Source organism: Pinus tabuliformis, chromosome 9 (assembly GCF_031772625.1).
Source record: "Pinus tabuliformis cultivar Carrire ecotype Pingquan chromosome 9, CPIR1, whole genome shotgun sequence".
Taxonomy (NCBI): domain Eukaryota; kingdom Viridiplantae; phylum Streptophyta; class Pinopsida; order Pinales; family Pinaceae; genus Pinus; species Pinus tabuliformis.
Window position 1 is genome coordinate 1,225,026,513 of NC_142307.1, and position 21,348 is coordinate 1,225,047,860.

At 38.4% G+C, this 21,348-nt stretch overlaps 1 protein-coding gene across 1 annotated transcript in view; it reads left to right on the forward strand.

The window, feature by feature from the left end:
* Positions 1-21,348, forward strand: part of RUS5 (root UVB sensitive protein (Protein of unknown function, DUF647)) — a 236,285-nt gene that overhangs the window by 63,830 nt on the left and 151,107 nt on the right. The window contains exon 4 of the mRNA XM_089443645.1: positions 9,472-9,545. Within this exon, the coding sequence (XP_089299771.1) occupies positions 9,472-9,545 (74 nt within the window). The remainder of the gene's footprint in view (positions 1-9,471; positions 9,546-21,348) is intronic.

A 21,348-nucleotide genomic window follows, 5' to 3' on the forward strand; every position in this document is an offset into this window, starting at 1 on the left:
TGTAGCGTTGGAGGCACTAGGTGGTTGGAACACAGGGGGAGGTATCGTTAATCAAGCCTTTGCGGTTGGCTTCCATCCCACAACCTACTCAAAAGACTAGGTCCAAAATAGTTAAGAGGAAGGTTACACCTAGAATAGGCATGTAATTTAAAATCAACCAAGACCCTGCATCTCACCTAGCTTGTAGGATTTGCACTTCATCTAGGATAGTCATTCATCCAAGCAGCGATTGTCCATCTGGTTACTTGGCATTTAATTGATAATAAACAAAAAATTGACTCCATAAGGCACTGGTCTCATAATTCAATTTAATATAATCTTTAAATCTTGCTAAAATTAACCAAGTAGCTAGGCCTCTCAATCGTGTCTCCCAGACTCGTTGGTTGCCAACTTGTCCTTCATATTCACATTTCCATAAGGACTACCCCCCATAGCCTATTGTTTGGAGACAACTAGAACGGAGAGGTCTGGGGTTAGAGTGACAACCCCTGACTTGAGTTGTTGTCGCAGTTCCTGTAAAATTTGAGCAACAACATTTTCTGGCGCCATTGTCGGGGATAGATTTTTTTGTCCTTGGTCTTCACGACATTCTTTCAATCTTTCATCTTTCATCATTTCGTTAGCCCGTCAATCGACACATTTTTGGCGCCATTGATATCTCTTGATCTTTTCATCACCTTATCCTTTTTCCTCTCACTAATCCTTTCATCTGGTTTCTCTGCACCTTTAGCACCTGGAAATTTAGGTTGGTTTCCTGTTTGGGTGGCGACTCCACTTATTCATCCATTCACAAGAGCTTACTCTAGAAGGAATCCTAGTAGCTTGGTTAACCCCGCTCCCAATCCTAAAAAGGTTCTAAGAGCTCGGTTAAACAAATTACGTTCTAGAAATATTTTATTCTTTCTCGGACAGGAAGCTCTCCTTGATATCCATTTACTATTCCCTAATTCTATAAATCAGGACTTCATGGCTGAATACTTTAATCCTTGCAGCATTGCCAATATCCTGGGGTATCCTTGTGACCTTCCAGAAGCTGCTATGCACAAGCTTCTAACCTTCCAGGGGAACAATGCAGTGAATGTTGTTGATCACATAAATAAGTTCAAAGCTTTTATACAGAGACATGCTCATGCAACTGCATACAATCATGAAGATGTTAGAATGAAGTTATTTGTCCTTTTATTGGAAGAAGCCGCATTAGATTGGTTTCAGGACAAGCTAGATAATTCATTTGATTCATTGCAAGCCCTCACTGATGCATTCAAAGATAAATTTGGGGATAAAAGAGAAGGAAAATAGTTGGTCAAAGAGCTTAATGCTATTAAGAAAAGAGAGAATGAAACAGTTGAGGAGTTCAATCAACGATTTAATGGTCTTCTAAAAGATATTGCTGAAGATTACAAGTTGCTTGACAAAACAATGTTAGCACAATATCTTGAAGCATTTAATGACGACACAGAATATGAAATAAGACATGCCAAACTTGTTACTCTAGCTGCTGCTCAAAATACTGTTGAAGAATTAGAAAGGGATAAAAAAGCTTCAAGTAAATTAGAGATTCCTAGTTTCGACAGAGGTCTAGTTAAAGGTAAAGGAAAAGAAATTAAGGAGGTAGAACACGATCCAATTAAAGAATTAACTCATAAAGTTAAGGAAATGAGATTTGACTATACTTGAGAAATGAGTGCCATGCAGTCTAGGTTGGTTCAGATGAAAAGAAATCAAGCTCAGAATATGCAGCCTAGACCATAAAATTTTTTAGGGGCGAATGTTTGCCCTTTGGCGAAATTAAGGGGTTTTAAATTTTTAGTGGGCGAATATTTTGTATCATAGTACATTTTTACAAATCACCTCAAATAGCCCACCTTATTTTAAGGGAGGGTAAAAAAGGTAAATTTAGCCTTGAAATTAGGAGTTACAACCTTCCATTCGCCCATTTTCAAGAATAGGTTTTATTTAAGTGAATCTATGGGCCAAAGGCCAAATACCATATTTATAAAAAAGGTATGGTAAATTAATAAAAATATAATAATAAATGAGAGGTATGGTAAATAAATAAAACATTTTTTATATTTACTCCATAAGTCACCTTATAACATGCAAGGGTGAAAAAAAAAAAATATAAAGTGTTGAGGTATGGAAATAAATAAATTTAATTTGTTTTTTATACTTACTCAAAGTATGGTAAATAAATAAAATATAAATAAATTTAGAATGGTGGTATAAATAAAACCTCTTTTTAATATTTAGTCCATAAACCTCTTTTATTTTGAAGGCTCAAGAAAGAGGTTTTTTAAGTGAATCCTATGGGCCAAATACCATATTTGTAAAAGAGGTATGGTAAATTAATAAAAATATAAATAAACGAGAGTTATGGTAAACAAATAAAACATTTTTTTATATTTACTCCATAAGTCACCTTATATTTACGAAAACTCAAAAAATGCGTTATATTTAGGTGAAACCTATGGGCAAAATACTATGGGACAAATACCATGGACTAGATTGTTATTAATACCATGCAAAAAAACATTATTAAACCCTAATATTAATATTAATAAAAATAAAAATGGCACATGGTATTGACCCATGGTATTCACCTGGAATGTATCCTATTTAAATGGGGGAATTAAACCAGCATAGATCCATCTTTACTTTGGATCTACTAACCCCCGAGAGGTATCAAATATCGTGATATGCAAACTAGCATAGACTGAAAAAATATTTGATTCGATCAAGAGTAAAAATGGATGTTGTAATTTAATGTATGTTAACATTTTAGCTTGGTTAAAATAAAAAATAAAATAAAAATCAACTATTAATTTTATTAATTTTTATAAATTACTAATAATTATTTTTAAGCTCCAGGTTTATGATAACCCATGGTATTGACCCATGGTAATACCATGGTATTCATGTGAGCATAGACTATTTAAAGGGGAAATTCTATCATCTTAGATCCATCTTAATTCTGGGTCTACAAGTGCTCAGAGGGATAAATAGATTTCATCCCCCTAAGAGTGGTAGATGTGGAGTTAAGATGGATATAGGTTGGTTTTTATGATAATGAAGATATTAAATAGACTTAAGAAATTATATTGTAAAAACATCTTAAGGTGAATGGTTAAAGCATAGACATTGAACAAGTGTATTTGTATACTTCTGTTTTAAACTGAAACAAATCCAGGGCTAAAAGGAATGGATTGATTGCACTAGTCATCCTTCTATAACTTTCCAACATATGCTGGAGTAAACAGATTGTAATTTGGATAATTTTTCTAATTGCAAACATGAACATACTTGTGTATTGGCAAGGTGGTTTTGAGGTCCCTAGAAGTGATGAATTTGATTTTTTCTTGGTTTTATATATAGTATTAGGTTTTTTCTCATGCTTTCTGTGAATGGCACAGGTGAATTTTATCCTGCACCCACTAGGTTATCGATATGTAATTTCGGTAATTTTGATTTCAAAAGATATTTTAAAGAAATGCAATGATTTTATTTGTGTATTCAATAAACACAAGATTTTATAATTGAGTAAAATATTCACCATGCCTGGTGAGAGATTCGCCAAATATATATATATATATATATATATCATATTATTGATAAAATCGCCTTCCATTTTTCCTATATACTATGGATTTTCGCCCATTTATTATACATGTAAATTTAGGGGGGGGGGTTCTTAAAATTTTCCTTGGCCTAGACATAATAACAATAATTACAGAGGAAATAATAATCCGTGGCGAAGAAGGAACCCTCCAAATGATCAAAGACCTCCTACTCCGCTTGAGTCTGTCCATGTTGTTGATCAACCAATTCCATTTTGCAGACCATGTGAGTGTTTTCATGAAGAAAGTGCGCGTGCCTTAGCTAGAAAAATCTTGGATGAAGCAACAAATGAAAAGATAAAGAATCTTGGTCAAATTGCTTCCAAGGATAGTCGTTACATAGACATGATTTCTTCAGCCTTCACCATCAATAACTTTAGAGATGAAAAGGATCCTATCACGCAGATATATGGTGAAAAGCCATCCCAGGAGCAGATTTTGGAAATTGCAAAAAGTAAAGGTTAATTTTATCAAAGGAAGGGTAAAGAGTAGAGTCAGAATAAACAGGTCGCATCCGAAAGATATAAGTCAGGATTAAAGGTAGATTGGGCCGCTTGGATTAACAATATTAAAATGTCTATCCCAGTGCTTGAGCTTCTAAAGATTCCATCTCAGTGGGCATCATTCTTCAAGACTTTGGGCATGGTTCAACAAGGTAATATCGATAATTGTCCTAAGGATGAAGAAATAAAGTTGAAGGATTTGAACTGCTACATGACCAATGAAGATCATCATCCTTTCTTCCTAACCTTGGATATTAATGATCGTCTGCTTCATAATTGTATGCTTGATTTGGTACCTCAACAAATGTTATGACTAAAACGGTTATCCTTATCATAACATTTGCTCAATGGATTCCAGAAAGGTTGAAGTCCTTGGTGTGGTCAATGACTTATAGGTATCCTTAGCTAATTATCCGTACAAGATCATCATAATGGACATAGCTATCATTGATGTTCCTGATGTATGGGGTATGCTCCTCTCACAGAAGTTTGCGACTGATCTAGGGGGATGTATTCAGATGGATTTATCATATGCCACTATTCCCACAACAACAGGTGGTATGGTCAGATTATACAGGGAAGTAGAAAGAAGATACCATGTCAAAGTTCCAAAGAAACTGGAAAATGGTGAAGAAGTTGTACCACATGATCATCCATTGCTATACGAGGCAGAATTCATTCAACTAGTTTATCACTTTTCCTCATCACCTCTACCGTCCTATCTCCTGAGCAGGAAAAGGAGAAGATTTCAGATTGACAAAGATATGCACCATAGTTATCACATGCTGCATTAGCTAAAGAGGGTCAAATTTTAGCAAGGAACATCTGATAAGAAACTTATCGATCTACCTGTTAGCGAACAAATTTTTCAGATTATGCCACACTGATGATATTTGATGCCATGGGGCATTTTTTGTATAGTATCTCTAACCCTACTCCTTATGTTTCAGATTATGCCACACCAATGATATCTGATGTTGTGGGGCATCTTTTGTATAGTATCTCTAACCCTACTCCTTTTTTCATTCATGTCATTAGTTATTTTACTTTACACACTTATGTTTCATATCTTTATATTTCAGTTTGTTAGAGTAGATTTTTCTATTCCAGTAGATATTTTATATATGCATGATGATTTCAACTTTGAATGGATATATATTTGATGGACTTCTGTTTTCTTGGATACAGGATTATGGGATTCTCACATTGCTCCATTGAAGCAATGTGTCCCCATATGGAGCCAGATTTTGCACTCATTTTTTCAACATTCCAAGGAATTAGGATCCGACGATTTCAAAGAATTTTTTCAAAGTCAGAATCATCAGCCAACACTGCTTTCTATGTCATTGTAAACCCATTCTCCAAAATTATCATGTAAATGATGCTAGTAAGACTGTGTATTTATGTAGCAAGCTAGGTAAGCCTATTATTTTGGCGACAAATTTCATCCTAGGAGGTTTTTCGTCTCATTGTTTTGTTTTTGTTTCTAAACACAGATAATCGGCAGAGCTTTTCCATCCAACCTCACCCCAAAGCTAGGGTGGAATTTATCGTCGAAGTCTTAGGTGAGTCCTAGTGTTTTAGTAGAGTTTTTGTAAAAGTGATTTGGGCATAATTTAAGCTATTTGTCTAAATCAATTTATTACAGATTTCTTGGTCTACTAGATCATATTGTGTTGCAGAATTGGGTAATTATTTAAGGGTCTATAATGAATGGGTGTTCCCCCTTTGAGGGTTGATTTTGTAAAATTCTATGTAAATTTTTTTTTAGTGCATGGTTCCTCATACTTAGATGCCATGGCTAAAATATTAGAGGGTGGAAAAATAATTAATCTCCTCAAAAGTCAATTAATTATTTTTTCTGGCAAAAATAAAACAAAATCTTAAGCCAAAAAATTAATTAATTAGAGTAAAAAATTAAAATGTTAGAGAAATTAAATTCTCTAAGTGGAAAAATTCGTGGGTCTAAAAGAAATTAATTTTTGGAGGTCCCCCACCAAGGGAATATTGGAAATTTCAAGAAAATTTGGACCCTTGGACCTTGGTGGTTAAGTCAAAGTCAATTTTTTGAGGAAATTAGCTCAAAATAATTATTTTTGAGCTAATAAAAAATGGTTTTAATAAAAAATTCGAAAATTCCTCAAGAATAATTATTTTCGACAGTGGAGATTAAAAGATCATCAAAGATTTATCGACGATCGAGATTATTTTGATGGGGATCAAGCCAACTAGCCATTATTTTCCACTTGGAGGATTTTCTCTATAAATAGAAGGCCTTTTGCTTCTATTTCTCATATTTTGATGAACTGGGTCTGATGTAATTTGTAAATGCTGGTGCAAAGCCACTGTTCTGCTGGGAACGTTTTGATCATCATAATAAAAGACTTTGGGGTGCAGTTCATGGTGTCTTTGCCTCGTTGATTTGTGGTACGTGCCGAGTATGTGCATTCTTATATTTTGCTTCAGATAATAATTAATTGGTATTTCAATGTAGACGATAAGAACATTCTATTGGTAAGTTTTGGGCTTGTCTTAGGTGATCCGTTTCATTGTGTGTTCTAATGGTTTATGCTTGAGAAAATATATAGAGTTTGCAGATTCCCCGACCATTGGGCTCCAAGTTTACAAACTGTGGGCACAGGCTGACCATGTTTGGATTCTGAATATTTTATATGGTTTTCTAACTTCGCTAAGGCTGTGGTTGAGCATTTATATTTTCGAAATACATCCAACCATCGTCAAAATTTATTCACTAAAAAATCTTTCAAGCATTGTATACTTGTATATTTTGTAAATAATTTTAATTTCTAACCCTTGTTTGCAGCGAGGGATTTTTGGGGTTTTGGGATTTTTTTTTGAATTTTTGTATATACTGGTGTTTTGGGCACTTGTAAATTTATTTGTGCAGGAGATTCTCAAGAAGATATGTTGAATCAGAGCTAGATCTAAGCCCTTGAGGGTAAGATCTAGTCTCCAAAATTTTTGTAGGGCCAACAACTGAATGAATTTGTAGTAAATATTGAAGATCTGAAGCACATCAATTTCTTGGTGAGGGTTTTGAAATTTTTAGGCCTCTTGGGCCCAACATCCCCCATCTTCCTAGCTGTCTAGCCTCCAGGACCCCAGTGTCAGCCTTTTTCGGCCTTCCCAGGCCTGGCCATGGCCTCTAGACCATTCGGCCTCCACTTGTGCCCTCGCCATAGGCCCTAGAGGGCCTTCCTTTGCCCTTGACTGTCCTTCCAGCCTTCCGCTTAGCCTTTTCCCTCCTCTTCCTTTTCGTCCAGCCCTCCATCCTCCCTTTTCTCCCCTTATCCCTCCTCCATAGCCTCTCCTCCTTAGGCTGCAGCCTCCTTTGGTTTGCGGTAGTCTCTTGGAGGTTCCCTCTAGAGTGCCGCAGGCCTTTAGGGCGTCAAAACCCTGGGCCGCAGCCCCTTCAGGGCCTCTCGGCCCCTCCTTGGCCCAACGACAACCTTCTTGGGCTTGCCGTGAGGCCTTTTGTGGCCTCTTGACCCTAGCCGCAAACCCTTTAGGCCTTGCTTTGCCTCTTCTAGCCTCTTTCTAGCTCTTGTTTGGCCCTCTTCCATCTCTGATTTGAGCATCTGATTTTTGGGACTGAATATTGGTGGGTTTTGCAGAGAAATTGGCCCAATTTTTGGGTGTTTGTAGGTGTTCCATCCTTTGGAAAAATTTGGGCAAATTTGGCAAGCTCCTTCAAGGCCTAGAGGCGAAGAGTTTGATCCATAAACCCTATTTTTTCCTCACTGTTTGCTACAGCTCTCCGAATATATTCATAACAGTGGTGTAAACACACATAAGTGGCATAAAAATCACATCTAAGATATCTAGCACATTGTTAAGTCATTTAAGCAATTTGGGCATTAATCTCTTGGCATAAATCTAATTGTTTAATGACTGCTATCTCTACTTAAATAGGTGTAATCAGATATGATATAACACTGAAAAATACATTATAAGAAGGTTGGTTAGCTTATAATTTCATTTGGTAAGTCATTGGGTGTCTCATTGCTCATATTTGGTTCATACATGCTTGTCATTTTGGATCAAAAGTGATTTTAGTTACTGCTGTCCTAAATCTATTTTGACATTGGAATGCAAGTTACATAAGTGCTCTCATTACTTTACATCCTAATTATTAACTTGTCTAATTGTTTTAAGAGGTATTTGGAATCTAACATTTGCTTGTTTCTTGTGAGCTCATAGTCTCTAAAAATCATATCTTTGCACTAAATTCACTCATAATTGAATGTCAAAATTCACTCATAATTGAATGTCACTCTGTGTTTCTCAAGCAAATTTACGATTTTGGTTACTCTTGATTTTGCACAGAGTATACATTTTTTTTTCAAGGAAATCCTTTCATGGAAACCCAAGGGATGCTTCCCCACGTTCATGGATGGCATTCCTAGTAAATCCGTCAGTGTAGACTAGTGCACCTTACCTAGGGGGATTTGAACTGGGCACTCGCTGGCATGAAACTAGCCTTGCTGGCATGAAACTAGCCAAATGCCCAGCAACATCGTTGTAAATTGATTGAGCTAACCCGCTGGGTCCTCAGGCTTGTGCAGGAAGCATATATGCATGATATGTCTAGCATTTAGTATTTAGTATTTACCACCATGGCCATGCATGTAAGAATGGTATTATCTCCTACATGCTGTAGCATGGAGATCTTTAAAACTATAATTTTTTAGGGTTAGCTTTGGCTATATTGTACTGTTTCTTTCCTTTCTCAATAGAAAGTTTATATTTTCCCTCCCTTGTTACATTGAACTATCTCGTGCTTGTTTTATGGATGCAGTTTGCATGTGAAACTGGAGCCTTCCTAGATCTCCTTATGGGGTCTTAGCAGGATGCACTTGCTTAGAAATTTCATTTGATTTGAATATAGCAAGCTGGTCTAAAATCATACAGGGTGGATGTGATTGAATCCATGTTTGATTACATGTGGAGAGATAATTGAAGGTTGCCATAAAGCTAGATCTAGGGCACATATGCCATTTTTTGCTTATTAGAGCTTACACATTCACTGTTCATTATGCAGTCATTATGCCACTGTGTCTTGCTACAAGCTAAGATTTCTGTTGTTGACTGTGATAACAATCTTTTATTTTGGTTCATGCTAATAATTTTTTTAATAGTTACCTTGTCATATAATGTGTTTGTTTTCTAAATGCTGTGTAATGCTCTGCTAGGAAAGGAATCTAGAAACATAATCTTTGTTTAAGGCTTTTTCTTTCCTCTCTTTTTGGTAAATATTCTTCATATTCTTTACTCTATGAGAAATGAGGGCTTGTTTTGACTTCAGCACTCCCTTGCCTTGTCCTTCATTCTAGGCTGTAGGAATAGGCTCATTGCCAGACTCTACAGCTACAGCAACAACTGCTGCTGCAGCAACGGCTGCTATCAAGTAAGCTCCTTGACCTTTATTCAGTGGAATCATGAAAATTATTTCTTTTTTATACATGAGAAGGGTCATCTTATGTGAATTTTCGCAATAACTATATTGTTTTTTGTAATGTCCCCAATTTTTGTGCATGCCAATATCACTTAGGAGTTTTGCAATTTTTTGAATAATATTAGAAGGGTAAAATATTAATTTTGTGAGAGAAGGGAGAATTTATTATTTTGATGGGATGGCGGAAAAATAATATTTAATTGGAGATTTTAAGACAAAATATTATTTTAATGGGGAAAGGTGGCAAAAAGGAAAATTATTATTTTATTGGAGAATGGCGGCAAATTAATATTTTATTGAAAAATGAGATAAATTACTATTTTATTCAAAATGGGAGCAAAATTCTCATGGAAAATGGGCCCCACCAATAAAATAATTAGGGAAAAGGAGAATCTAGAAGCTAGAAGGAGGTTCAAGGGAAAATTATAAATGGATGATTGAACACATTTGGAGGGGATTCGATTCCTATCTATTTCATTGACAATTAAAAGTTTCAAGCGAAACTCAAGCTAATTTCGGTGGACTTCGAGTGTCACCCAAGTTAGGTCATGGGGAAGATCATTTCAAATCATTCCATTGTGTTTATTGTAGAGAATATCAACGCTTGAATTAGTTGTTTGCAGGAGAGTATCACTCTACTAGGGACTGCGTCACCCTCTCAGCTCACCAGCACTCAGTTTGCCCCACGAAAATCACCCAGTGCTGCCTCTCGGCCTTGCATTAGCTTTGCTAGCCTCGGCACAGTTACTGATGCTTCTGCGTCAGTCCCTTGGCTCTCTGTGTTAGCTCTCTGGCCCTCTGCATCACCCATGCTGGCCTCTTCAGCCTCTGCATAGCTCCCAACTGCCTCTGCATCAGCCTCTCCAGGCTCTGCGCTATCTCTTTGGCACTAACTTTGCCTCTTTGCTATGTATTCTCGGCCTCGTGCCGAACTGCCCCTCGCTGCAACAGATCACTAGCTCGATTCTCTCAGCAAAACCTCGCTCCAGAAAGTCGAACTAACTGATCAATTTGGTGTATCTCCAACTGACCTTCAAGCCTCTTATACTTTTTCCGTTGAGTCTTCAACGACCGAGATGAAGTCCCTAATCAACGACTAAGATTAGAGTTGGCTTGATCCACGTCATTTAGAACATTCTCACCCAGTTTTATATTAATACCCATTAATATTTTAAAGTTTAACTTAGGAACCCCATTAAAAATATTAATTATTTTAATATCTCTCCTACCGGGTGGAATTTCCCCAAACCATTTCTATGTCTTGGAGATCTTATGTGCCTTAGCCTCTCCACCATTTTTCATGGCTAAAGCACATCCGATGCTACCACAAATCAACAAGGATGAGGTATTAAAAAAGTTTAAGGAATTCAAGAATGAAGTGGAAAACCTAACCGAGAGAAAGATAAAATTCTAAGGTCAGACAATGGTGGAGAATACACCTTTGAAGAGTTAATAGCAATGTTGCACGAAGCGGGAGAGAAATGCTTTATAAGGAAAAATTGGAAAATTTGTACCACAATGGACATACCTGGATAAGAGCATCTTCTAATTGCTCTAATCACAACACTCCATCCTCCAAATTGGGCTCCTCTGGATTCTTGTCCCAAATCAACAGGTCTTTATTAGACTTTGCATCTTCACAGTAATGGGACAACAATCACAAGTTGTAATGAACATAAACCAAGCTCTTTGCCCGGTCTAAACTCAACCTGTTCCTTTTAACACTATGGATGAAAGAATAAGAGCTCCAACACCTCTCTGTAGAAGAAGTGTTTACCACCTGTGATAGCACCCGCAATGCCAAAGCCTGTAGAAGTGGAGTACCCCCTCCCTGCATGTTCCACCACTCAAGAGAAGAAAAATCTCTCGATCTTTAATTGCATGCATGCTCCCAAATGGACCAGTGTTAAGCGTATAGTTGCTCACCTGTCTCCGTACCAATGCAGCCTCCTCCTCATCAGGGATTAATTTACTCAATGCAGCCATATATTTTCTGTGAACCTCTTGATCTTGGTGTGGTCTCCTGCTTCCCCCCCCAGGTGCTGGTGTTGAAAGCCATGATGGATGATAGTATTTAGGTGTCAAAACATATGCTAATGCATGCAATGGAACATTTAGCATTTCCCATCGATTTTGCACCTCTACACGAATATAATTGTACAAGGTGGTATCTCTAGGCTCAACAATGTCTTTAATCTGCTCCAATATGCTATCCATTTGCTCATACACCTCCCCAATTACTGGTCGATCTGAATCTGCAAACTTGATCATGTAATAAATTGGTTTGGTGAATTGCAAAACATATTTAACATGTGACCAAAAGTAACTATCAAGAACAGTGTCCTTGACTGCATTAGCAACATCTATGTCAGTGTTAATTTCATCCCATGTTTCAGCACACACCAGATTAGTTAAAGCTTGTCTCACCTTCACTAGCCGCCTAAAGGTGAGGTAATAACTAGCAAATCTTGTCTTTGCAATTTTAAGCAACTGCAACTTGGAGTAAGTGCCATAGAAGTAGTTTACCCTTGTATGCCCTGTGATGAATTTAATGAGCTGCTTCCCTCTCCTGTAAAGCTCAGTAATCCACCCACATTCTTTGTGCTTCACAATATCATGCATCAAAAGGTTCAATGTGTGAACCAGGCACCCAGACCAAAAGATGTGTGGATGAGTACGCTCAGTGATTTTTCCTGCTGCCTTACAATTTGCTGCATTATCTGTGATCACTTGAACCACATTATTCAGACCAACATCTTTGATTGATTTCAATAGGATATTTGCAATGTTTTGTGTAGATGCAGTGATGGAGGAGGAGTCATGACATGTAATAAATACTGCACCGCTAGAAGAACCACCAAGAACATTTATCAAATGTTGGTTTCTAATATTTGTCCACCCATCTGATACAATGGATACCCCAGAATCTACCCACTCATTTGTAAAACGTGTCAAAGCTCTTTGAACCTTAGCTTTTTCTCTTTCTAATAACACTGTTCTAGCTTTCTCATAGTTGGGGGCCTTGTATCCTTTTGGGGCTTCATTGATGGCCTTTACCATCTCATGCCAATAGGGAGAGCGAAGCACATTGAATGGTACACCGCAAGCACAAAGAAAACAGACTATCTTTCCATCCACATCATCCCTCCCAGCAACATTAAGGAAATCCCCTATTGTTCTTCTACCTCCAGAGCTTGCAGAAGTACCATGAGGAGATGAGCAGCTACCAAATTTAGAGGTTGCACTTGATTCAGAATGAGTTCTTTGTTTCTTGTTTTTTTGTTGTGCAACCATCTCTATTTGGATGTATTTTCTTCTTTCTTCAGTTGAAATGTTTGGGCAAATTTGTACCCCCACAGGACCCTTGTTTTCATCACTGTCCAGCACCCCACAAAGATGCCTCCTCAATCGGGTATATGAACCACAATATGGTTTTCCTTCATGACAACCATGAGGGCACACAAAACCCTTTCCCCCATCAAGTTTGGTCACATAGTTCCACAAGGGTGTTGATGTAGCTTTCCCATCTTGTGTTTCAGTGTCCTCTTCAGGTTCATCCCCTTCCTCTTCAAACCCGTCCTCCTCATCATACATTGGGTCACCCATATTGGGACCACTGTCCTCTTGCGTTTCTTCCCTTCTATTCCTATTCCCCTTTGCCATCATTAAAACCAAGAGTGGAATGATACATAGAAGCCAAAAGAACACCATCTTGGAATATGGATATAGGTGGTGGACAACCTGTAAGTAAAGGAGCAAGTAGAAACAATGGGAAAGAGTAGAAGAGGGAGGTGAAAAATACAAAAAAATTGTCAAAAAAATAAGGGAGTTTGGGGTTTGAACTTACTTCTTTAGCTCTTGTAGATGAAGTCCTCCAAGCTCTTGCTCAAAGCTCCTCCTCCTTCTCCTAGCTCCTCCTCCTTCACTCTAAGCTCTCCTCTCCTTTCCTCTCTTCTCTTCTCCTCTCCTCTCTTCTCTTCTCCAACTCTCATAAACTCAAAGTGAGAAAATGAGGAATGAATGGGGGCTTTATTCTTTTCATTCCTCACCTTAATCTCACTCTAACCTCACCCTAACCCACCCCCTTTATGTTAAGTTAACAAAAATTAAAAAAAAAATTGTTTTTTTTCCTTGCGTGCGGCCTCCTTTCCGAAGCGTACGGAAGCGTATGGGAAGCGTACGCTTCCTCCTCCGAAGTGCCACGCTTCTGAGGCCCGAAGCGCCGTACGAAGCGCGCTTCGGAGGCTTGGAAGCGGGCGGCACTTCCATACCCGCTTCCAAATTTCCAGGAAGCGGCTAAAAAATAGGAAGCGGTGCTTCCGAATTCGGAAGTGCCGCTTCGGGCCACGCTTCCTAGGCGCTTCCGTACGGGACGCGCTTCGGGGCTTGGAACCGCCCGGGGGGGGGCGCTTCGTGCAACATTGTGATGGATTGCAAGCCTATGTTGACTCCTACGATTACCAATTTAAATAAGTTGAGGAGTTTAGAATCTAGTCTGGTGGATCCTACTTGCTACAAACAATTGATTGGGTCCTTGATGTATCTAGTAAATACTAGACCAAACATTTGTTTTGTAGTAAATGTCCTAAGTCAGTTTCAGATGGAGCCAAAACATGATCATTGGATTGCAGCTAAGCATATCCTAAGATATTTATGTGGAACTATATATCACTGCCTCCGGTACACTGGTAATGAAGTCCAACTTGTGGGATATACAAATTCAGATTGGGTGGTAGTGAGACAGACAAAAAAATCACAACAGGTGGATGCTTCAGCCTAGGATCTTCCATGGTCTCATGGATGAGCAGAAAGCAGGATACAATTGCTTTGAGTAGTGTTGAAGTTGAATATGTTGCTGCAATCGAGGTCTGTCGAGAAGCAATTTCGCTTAGGAAGTTACTTTCAGACTTGTTTGAAGGACCACTTAGCCCTACATGGATACATTGTGATAATCAGAGTTGCATAAGATTCACAAAAGGCCCGATGTTTCATGCTAAGACAAAGCATATAAACAAGTACCACTACATCAGAAGCTTGGTACGAGATGGGTTCATGGAGCTGCACAATCTACCTACAGATGAATAGGTAGCAGACATACTGACTAAAGCATTACCAAACAAGAAGCTTGAGTATTTGAGAGGTAAGCTTGGTTTGGTGGATATCTCTTCCCTGATTGAGAGGGAGTGATATCAGATAGTTCTTGTCTTTATGAGTCAGACACTAGACTAGGACTAATAGCCATAAGTCTTAGTGAAGGCCATTAAGAAAGAATGGAGTCTGGAGGATTGGATAAGCATCTAGATTGGAACTTCTTATGGATGGGAGAATCCAGGGAAAGAAGTTGTTGATCGTTGCTCTTTGAGGATGAGGTAGGGCATCCAAGATAAGAGTAGTCGAAGAGGACTGATATTCTTTGAGGATCCAGGTTTGGGAATCCAAGATAAGAATAGTCCTAAAAGGACATACCTTGTAGACATCTGAATGGGGTATGTGCCTTGAGAGGTGGTGTGGTAGCTCATATAAAGCCTGCCATCATAATGCTCATAATTAAAGTTTAGTTTGTCCAGTTAAGGCCTTCAGGGAGAGTGCTAGTTATTATTAAAACATGCTTGACAAAGATGGCTTATCAATCCGACTCTTCTTATGAGAATGCTTCAAGATTGAGATTCCTTGTACCATGAATACCTCCCTAGTTAAGAGAGAGTGTTGAAAATTGTAACTAGTTCGGTCTTCATTATGATCATGACATTGTATATTCTTTACGAAGAGAAAGAAAAAGAAATTATATTTTATTTTTTGGAGTATGGGTTTCATACTCAAGTTTGAGTCAAAAGCATGTTCTTCATGCTTTTAGGTCTTCTAGGTCTTTCTAGGATAAAGAATAATATTGGTCATGTATCATAGTCCCATTTGGACTCATTGTAATGAAGAAAAAATATTTATTTTATCAAGAAAAAGCCATGGATAAGCCCAAGACCAAGTCGGCCCAAGAGCAAGATCAAGTCGACCTAAAGGAGGGCTATTTGACCCTCAAGAAAGGCTATAAATACAAGGGAGCTCAACCTCATTTGGACACACATCTCAAGCAAGTTTGATCTGCAATAGTGAAGGAGAAGAAGAGTATCTGGGAGGACGAAGAAGAAGAGCAGAAGTCGAAATCTTGTCAAGGAAGCTTTTCTCTTGTCTTGCTAGGGTTTGTGAAGCTGCCAGTTGTAGGAGGACGTAATTCTGCAGCAATTGCAGGGGGCTGAAATTGCAGAGCCAAAATTCTATTGCAAGGGTCGAAGATGCAGTAGCAATGTAGCAGTATCGATGTTCTGGAAGTTGTCTTAAGGAAGATCTTGCTGGGGGCTGGCTTGGGGCTTGGAGGGTTTGTTGGCTTTGGTCTTTGGGTCTTGGAAGCCTCTTTTGTAAGCAGATTCTAAAGAAGAAGAGAAGAATTTTTTGGGATTTCCCCTTGGAAAGGTTTTTCCATGGCTTGGAGCCTATATCTTGTGTACTCTGTCTCCCTTTGATCTTCATTGTTGTGGTAATAGCTTGATGAACAAATGTAAAGAAGTAATAAATAACCAAATAACATCACAAGTAATTATCATGATAAGGAAAATAAGTTCTAATCTACAAGTCTCCACATTTTCCAACATGATTGTCCTAACCCCTGGTGGGCGATGAACTGCCCAACCTTTAGGGGGTATTCACTGCGATATCATTCACATCATGCTCTCATTCCTTGGAGCCCCGAGTAGTTATAAAAGAAAAATCAATAAAAGGCAAAAGGCATATGAAGAAGGGTGGAAAAACAAAGGTTGGGGTAACACATGTACCACAGTTGCTCCCTCCTACATCTATACACCTGAGTGTGGGCTTCCCTCATTATGGGTACCCTTGTACCATGGCATGTGGCTTGGAGCCTTCCCTGTTACCCCACTCTGTTCCATTACTATTTCATATGACACCTGCCATCTGATGGATGTACCACAGACTTGTTAGTCCCTTAGAGGTTGAAACTACCTAATAGGGTCTTTTATTAACCTCCTTGAGCCTGGAGACACCTATAAATTCTAAAGCCCATTATGGAAGGGCATGCCACTATGAAATACCCACTTGGTTCCATGGTTTGTAAGCTCATTTTTTCAATTGCACTAATGAATTTTTGTACTGGAATGCAAGGAGATGCATTGGATCTCATACAGGATTGCAAATGGGTCTTCATCAAGGGGTTTGGTCTCACTATACGGGATCCAAGCCCTCTAGAGGGTCTTAATGACATTTGTAGGGTGAGTGTGCGAGCCATGGGCCTCCGCTATAATAGAGAGTGGATAGCCACGCCATCAGATCCTCAACACCACTTATTTCTTGCTCGTGTCCCACTTGTTCGATGATGATGACGCACCTGGACCACCTTGCCCAATCGGCTACACATTTGCACCACACACTTGGAAGCTAGTCTGGGGCCTAGATGGGGTTTTCGTCTCACCTAGGGGGACAAGGGAGGGCTTGCATCATTGTTCCATCCCTTACAGATGGAGCACATGCTTTTAGAGACCCATGAGGATGTTCTTTGTGCCCCCCACAACCACTTGGGTGCACCACAGGTCATTTGCTTAGAGATCAAGGGGCCACCCCCTTCATCACTATTATTGGAGCCTTCCTATTCATTATGGCACATGAGGGACTTCATTTGGCCTTCCAACGACCCTTCTAACTACTTTTCTATCATTTCGGCCCTTTTGAGAGGATAATTATTCATGTTATTGAACTATTTGGTGGGCTTGTCACCAAAATAGGGTTATTTTGCACATTATTTTATTATAAGGGCATCATTAGGCTAAATTAGGCCATTCAAACTCCTTAGAGGATTGTATAAATATAAGAGAGGAATTCTCTCTCATTCATCATCACTTGGATTTGTATCTCTTTGGAGAAAAGAACCCAGACATGCTATTGATGGATGAATTAGAGACTTATTGATGCATTTTGATGTTTGGATAATTGCTATCTTATCTTGGAGCTTCATTGTTACCAATGTGATGGATGGATATAATATTTTTGTCATGTAATTGCTCTTTTATGCGAAAATTTTCATGTTTTATGTCTAATGTATGGTTCGTTGCATATGTTACTCTTCTTGGCAAGAAGATCGAATTATTCCTAGGGGTGGGTTGCATACCTTTCACCTTGAAACTCCATTAATTTGTGAATGAAGTGTAAGTTCCTTATTGTGATTGTAATATCCCCAATTTTGTGAGCATGGAAATTTTGCCCAATTTTGGTAATATTAAGTAAAATGGGCAAATATTATTTTGGAGAAAGGGGGTAAGCATTATTTTATTGGCCATTGGCGGCAAATTATTATTTTATTAAAATGGAGGCAAAAGTCACTTAGTGGAAAATGGCCCCCACCAATAAAATAATAATTGAAAAAGGAGTCTAGGAGCATGGGGAGAAATTATAGAAAAATGATGGACTCATTTGCTAATCATCTTTTGACTATTACTCTTCACATTACATGTTCTCTTGGAGTTGTTTAGCACAAGCAATGTTGCGAACATCAGCATTGGGATAAAATTGGCAAGGGTTTTGAAAACCAAAAAATCGTAAAAATTGAGAAAATATTGGTAAAAATTAACAAACATTAGCGAAATCAAGATACCATCAAAATATCAGTAAAAATCGGCAAACATCGTCCAGGCCAAAAAATTGTGATTTGGAGATAAAATCGGGATGTTATCGAGATGTTCGCAACATTGAGCACAAGAAGAGAAGTGTTGTTTAGCATAGGAGTTCCAAGCGGAATTCCACCCTCATTTTGAAGAACTTTGAGTGTCTCCCTAGTGAGGAAATTTGGGGAGCTCAACTCAGAGTTTCCATTGGGCATTACTTCAGCTGGTACATGTTCCTTCTAGGGCGTAGAGGTGGCTCAAATTGCTTGTGGGGAGATCAGTTACAGAGGAGCAGAACACTGGAGGATTTGTAGGTATTTTCCCTTATTTTAGTTGGAGATTTTTGTGGTGATTAACAGGGTTGAGTTTGAGGGAATTCTTGGGGTTGAAACTCTAGATTTCTGGAAGTGTGCAAGGGTCTCTAGGCAGGCTTGTGTAGAGGCTAGAGAAATAGAGGTTGAGGAGAGATAAGGGCCGAAGATTGGAGGTATTCTTCAATTGAGAATTTAGCCAGAGTTGGGATAGATTTCTAGTGGTGGATTTGGGCCTAATTTAGTAGTATCAGTCAGTGTTGTTAAAATCGCGATAAAATCGCGATTTAATGAAAAAATCGCGATTTTTATACGAAAAAATCGCCTACTTTTTTTTTGCCGATTTTTACTGAAAAAATCGCGCTTTTTTCAAAAAATCGCGATTTTTTTCGAAAAAAAGCGCGATTTTTAACGAAAAAAATCGTGGGGGTCAGGACAGCATAGTTTTATAACTTTTTTTGGGTTTTTTCATGCAATGTTTTTTGAAAGAAACAAATAATTTTTGAGTGGGGTAGCTTAATGATCAAGTCTAGGCCCTAGTATGGATATGCTATTCATGGTAATGTTAAATTCTTAAAGTAAAAGTGACATTCTCCTTAATCTTCATTTTCATCCTTTTACTTAAATTTTTAACATTACCATGAAATGACTCAGGATGTTTGAGAGTGGTTCCAGCCTCATTGGATTTCATATGGAGAAAGTAGAATTTTAGATTTCATTTAAAATCCAGCAGACTTATCAGTTTTTCAGGATTTCAGGATTGGGAGATTGTAATGTTTCCAGGTGACACCACCTGCCCGGGCTACCCCTGCCACCAGTAGAGGACGTGGTCTACTCCTATAGCTCCTACTTCTAGTTCTTCAACGTCTAGAGCACATCAGACTCCACTGCCATTTCCACCTGCACGGGCACCAACATCTACATCTAGAGGGAAAGGGAAAGCTGTGGCATTTTCTCGCAAGAGGGGCAGAGGAAATCAATAGGATTAGACTTTCATTTTATTGTATATGACATTATGACATGATGAGATACATTATCATATTTTTTTGTTGATATTTTGAGGCTGAGTTGGGACTCAGGAGTCAGGACTTACTATTCAGGACATGATTCAATGTTATGTGTGATTTTAGCGCTAGAAATGATATTAAACATCTTATATGTTAGTTTTTTTATCATATTTATGTGTCAATGTATTTATTTTATGTTGTAGATGGTTTAGATATTAAAAAATTGAAAAAAATGAATATTTTTGTGCCAAACGCTTTTTTCCGCTTTTGCCGATTTTTTCCGCTTTTTTCCCGGCGCCGATTTAATCGCGATCGCGCTTTTAACAACATTGGTATCAGTACTGTGGGGCATTTTTTGGCCAAATTGGGCGATTTGCACTTGTTGGGGGTCACCGAGGGTTGGTGGATTCAACCGAAATCCTTTCTGGGTTTTTGTGGGTTTATTGAGAGGAGTCTCCAACTATTTTTACCAGTGAAGTACCACTCATTTGAAACTCGCGGGTAAGGGCGAGTCTATGCCTGGGCCGGGTCACCTGCATAGAACCTGCAGTCTAGACCCGAACCTAGCGGGTTTTCTATAAGACCCGGCTACCCGCATCAAACTCGCAGAGACCCTTATCGGACCTGTATAGGATCCATCGGGCATGAAAACCCACAAACTGTCCAAAATTTCGTTTTTTTTTTTTAATTTTTAATTTTTTGGAAATGGGGTGGACGAAAAGGGAAATTGGAGGGGAAAAAATTCATTATAAGCACCTCTCTCCCTTCAGTTTTTCATTCACTTGTCATTTGAGTGTTTGGCTAATTTGTGTGAGTGTTGAGAGTGAAGCTAAAGGAGCGTGAAGGAGATGTTGGAGGAGGCTAAAGGAGGCTTCATCAGATCAGACTAAGCTTCAGGTAAGCTTCATGAACCTAATTAGAATGTTTTCCATGTATTCATTTTAGTTTTTTTTTTAATTCTTTTTAACGTTTCTAATTTTTATTATTTTTTATTTTTTATTTTTTTATGTTTGGGGCTGCCTGTGGCTGAGTTTCTCAGCCACAGAGGGCTGCTATGTGGCTGAGAAACTCAGCCACACAAGGCCGATGTGTGGCTTAGTTTCCCAGCACAAACAACGGCCCTATGTGGTTGAGAAAATAGCCACACAACCAAAACAATTTGCAAATTAAAAAAAGAATTCAAAACCAAAAAAAAAATTAATTTAATTTTTTTTCTTCCAGATTTTGTCACCATGCCACCAAAGGGTTTCAGACAATCTTGTGATCCGGCATGGGCACATGGTCAACGAATCATTGCCGGTAATGACCACAATATCAAGTGCAATTATTGCAATGCCACAATGGATGCATGCATAAACAGGATGGAATACCACCTAGCCAGAATTCTTGGGAATGGTGTGGGATGTTGTCAAAGTTGCGTTGATGAAGTCACTACTGAAATGGTAGCTACTTTGGAATGAATTCAAGAAGCAAGTTCTAAGAGGGCAAGAAGGAAGGATGAGATTGTTGGGATAGGTATATTTTCATCTCAGAATGAAACACATTTTCAAAGTCTAGGTATTTGTAACTCCTCTTCAAGTGTTGTGGCAAACATGAGTATAACCTCTTCTTTCTTTAGTCCTGTACAACTCCATGATCTCAACCAACCTTGGACAGTTTCAATGAAAAGAAGAGGAAGGAAGTAGATATGGCAGTGAGAAGGTTTTGGTACCATAACAGTCTATCATTCAACTATGCAAAGTCTTATTTTTATCAGCCTGTTGTCCCTTGAGAT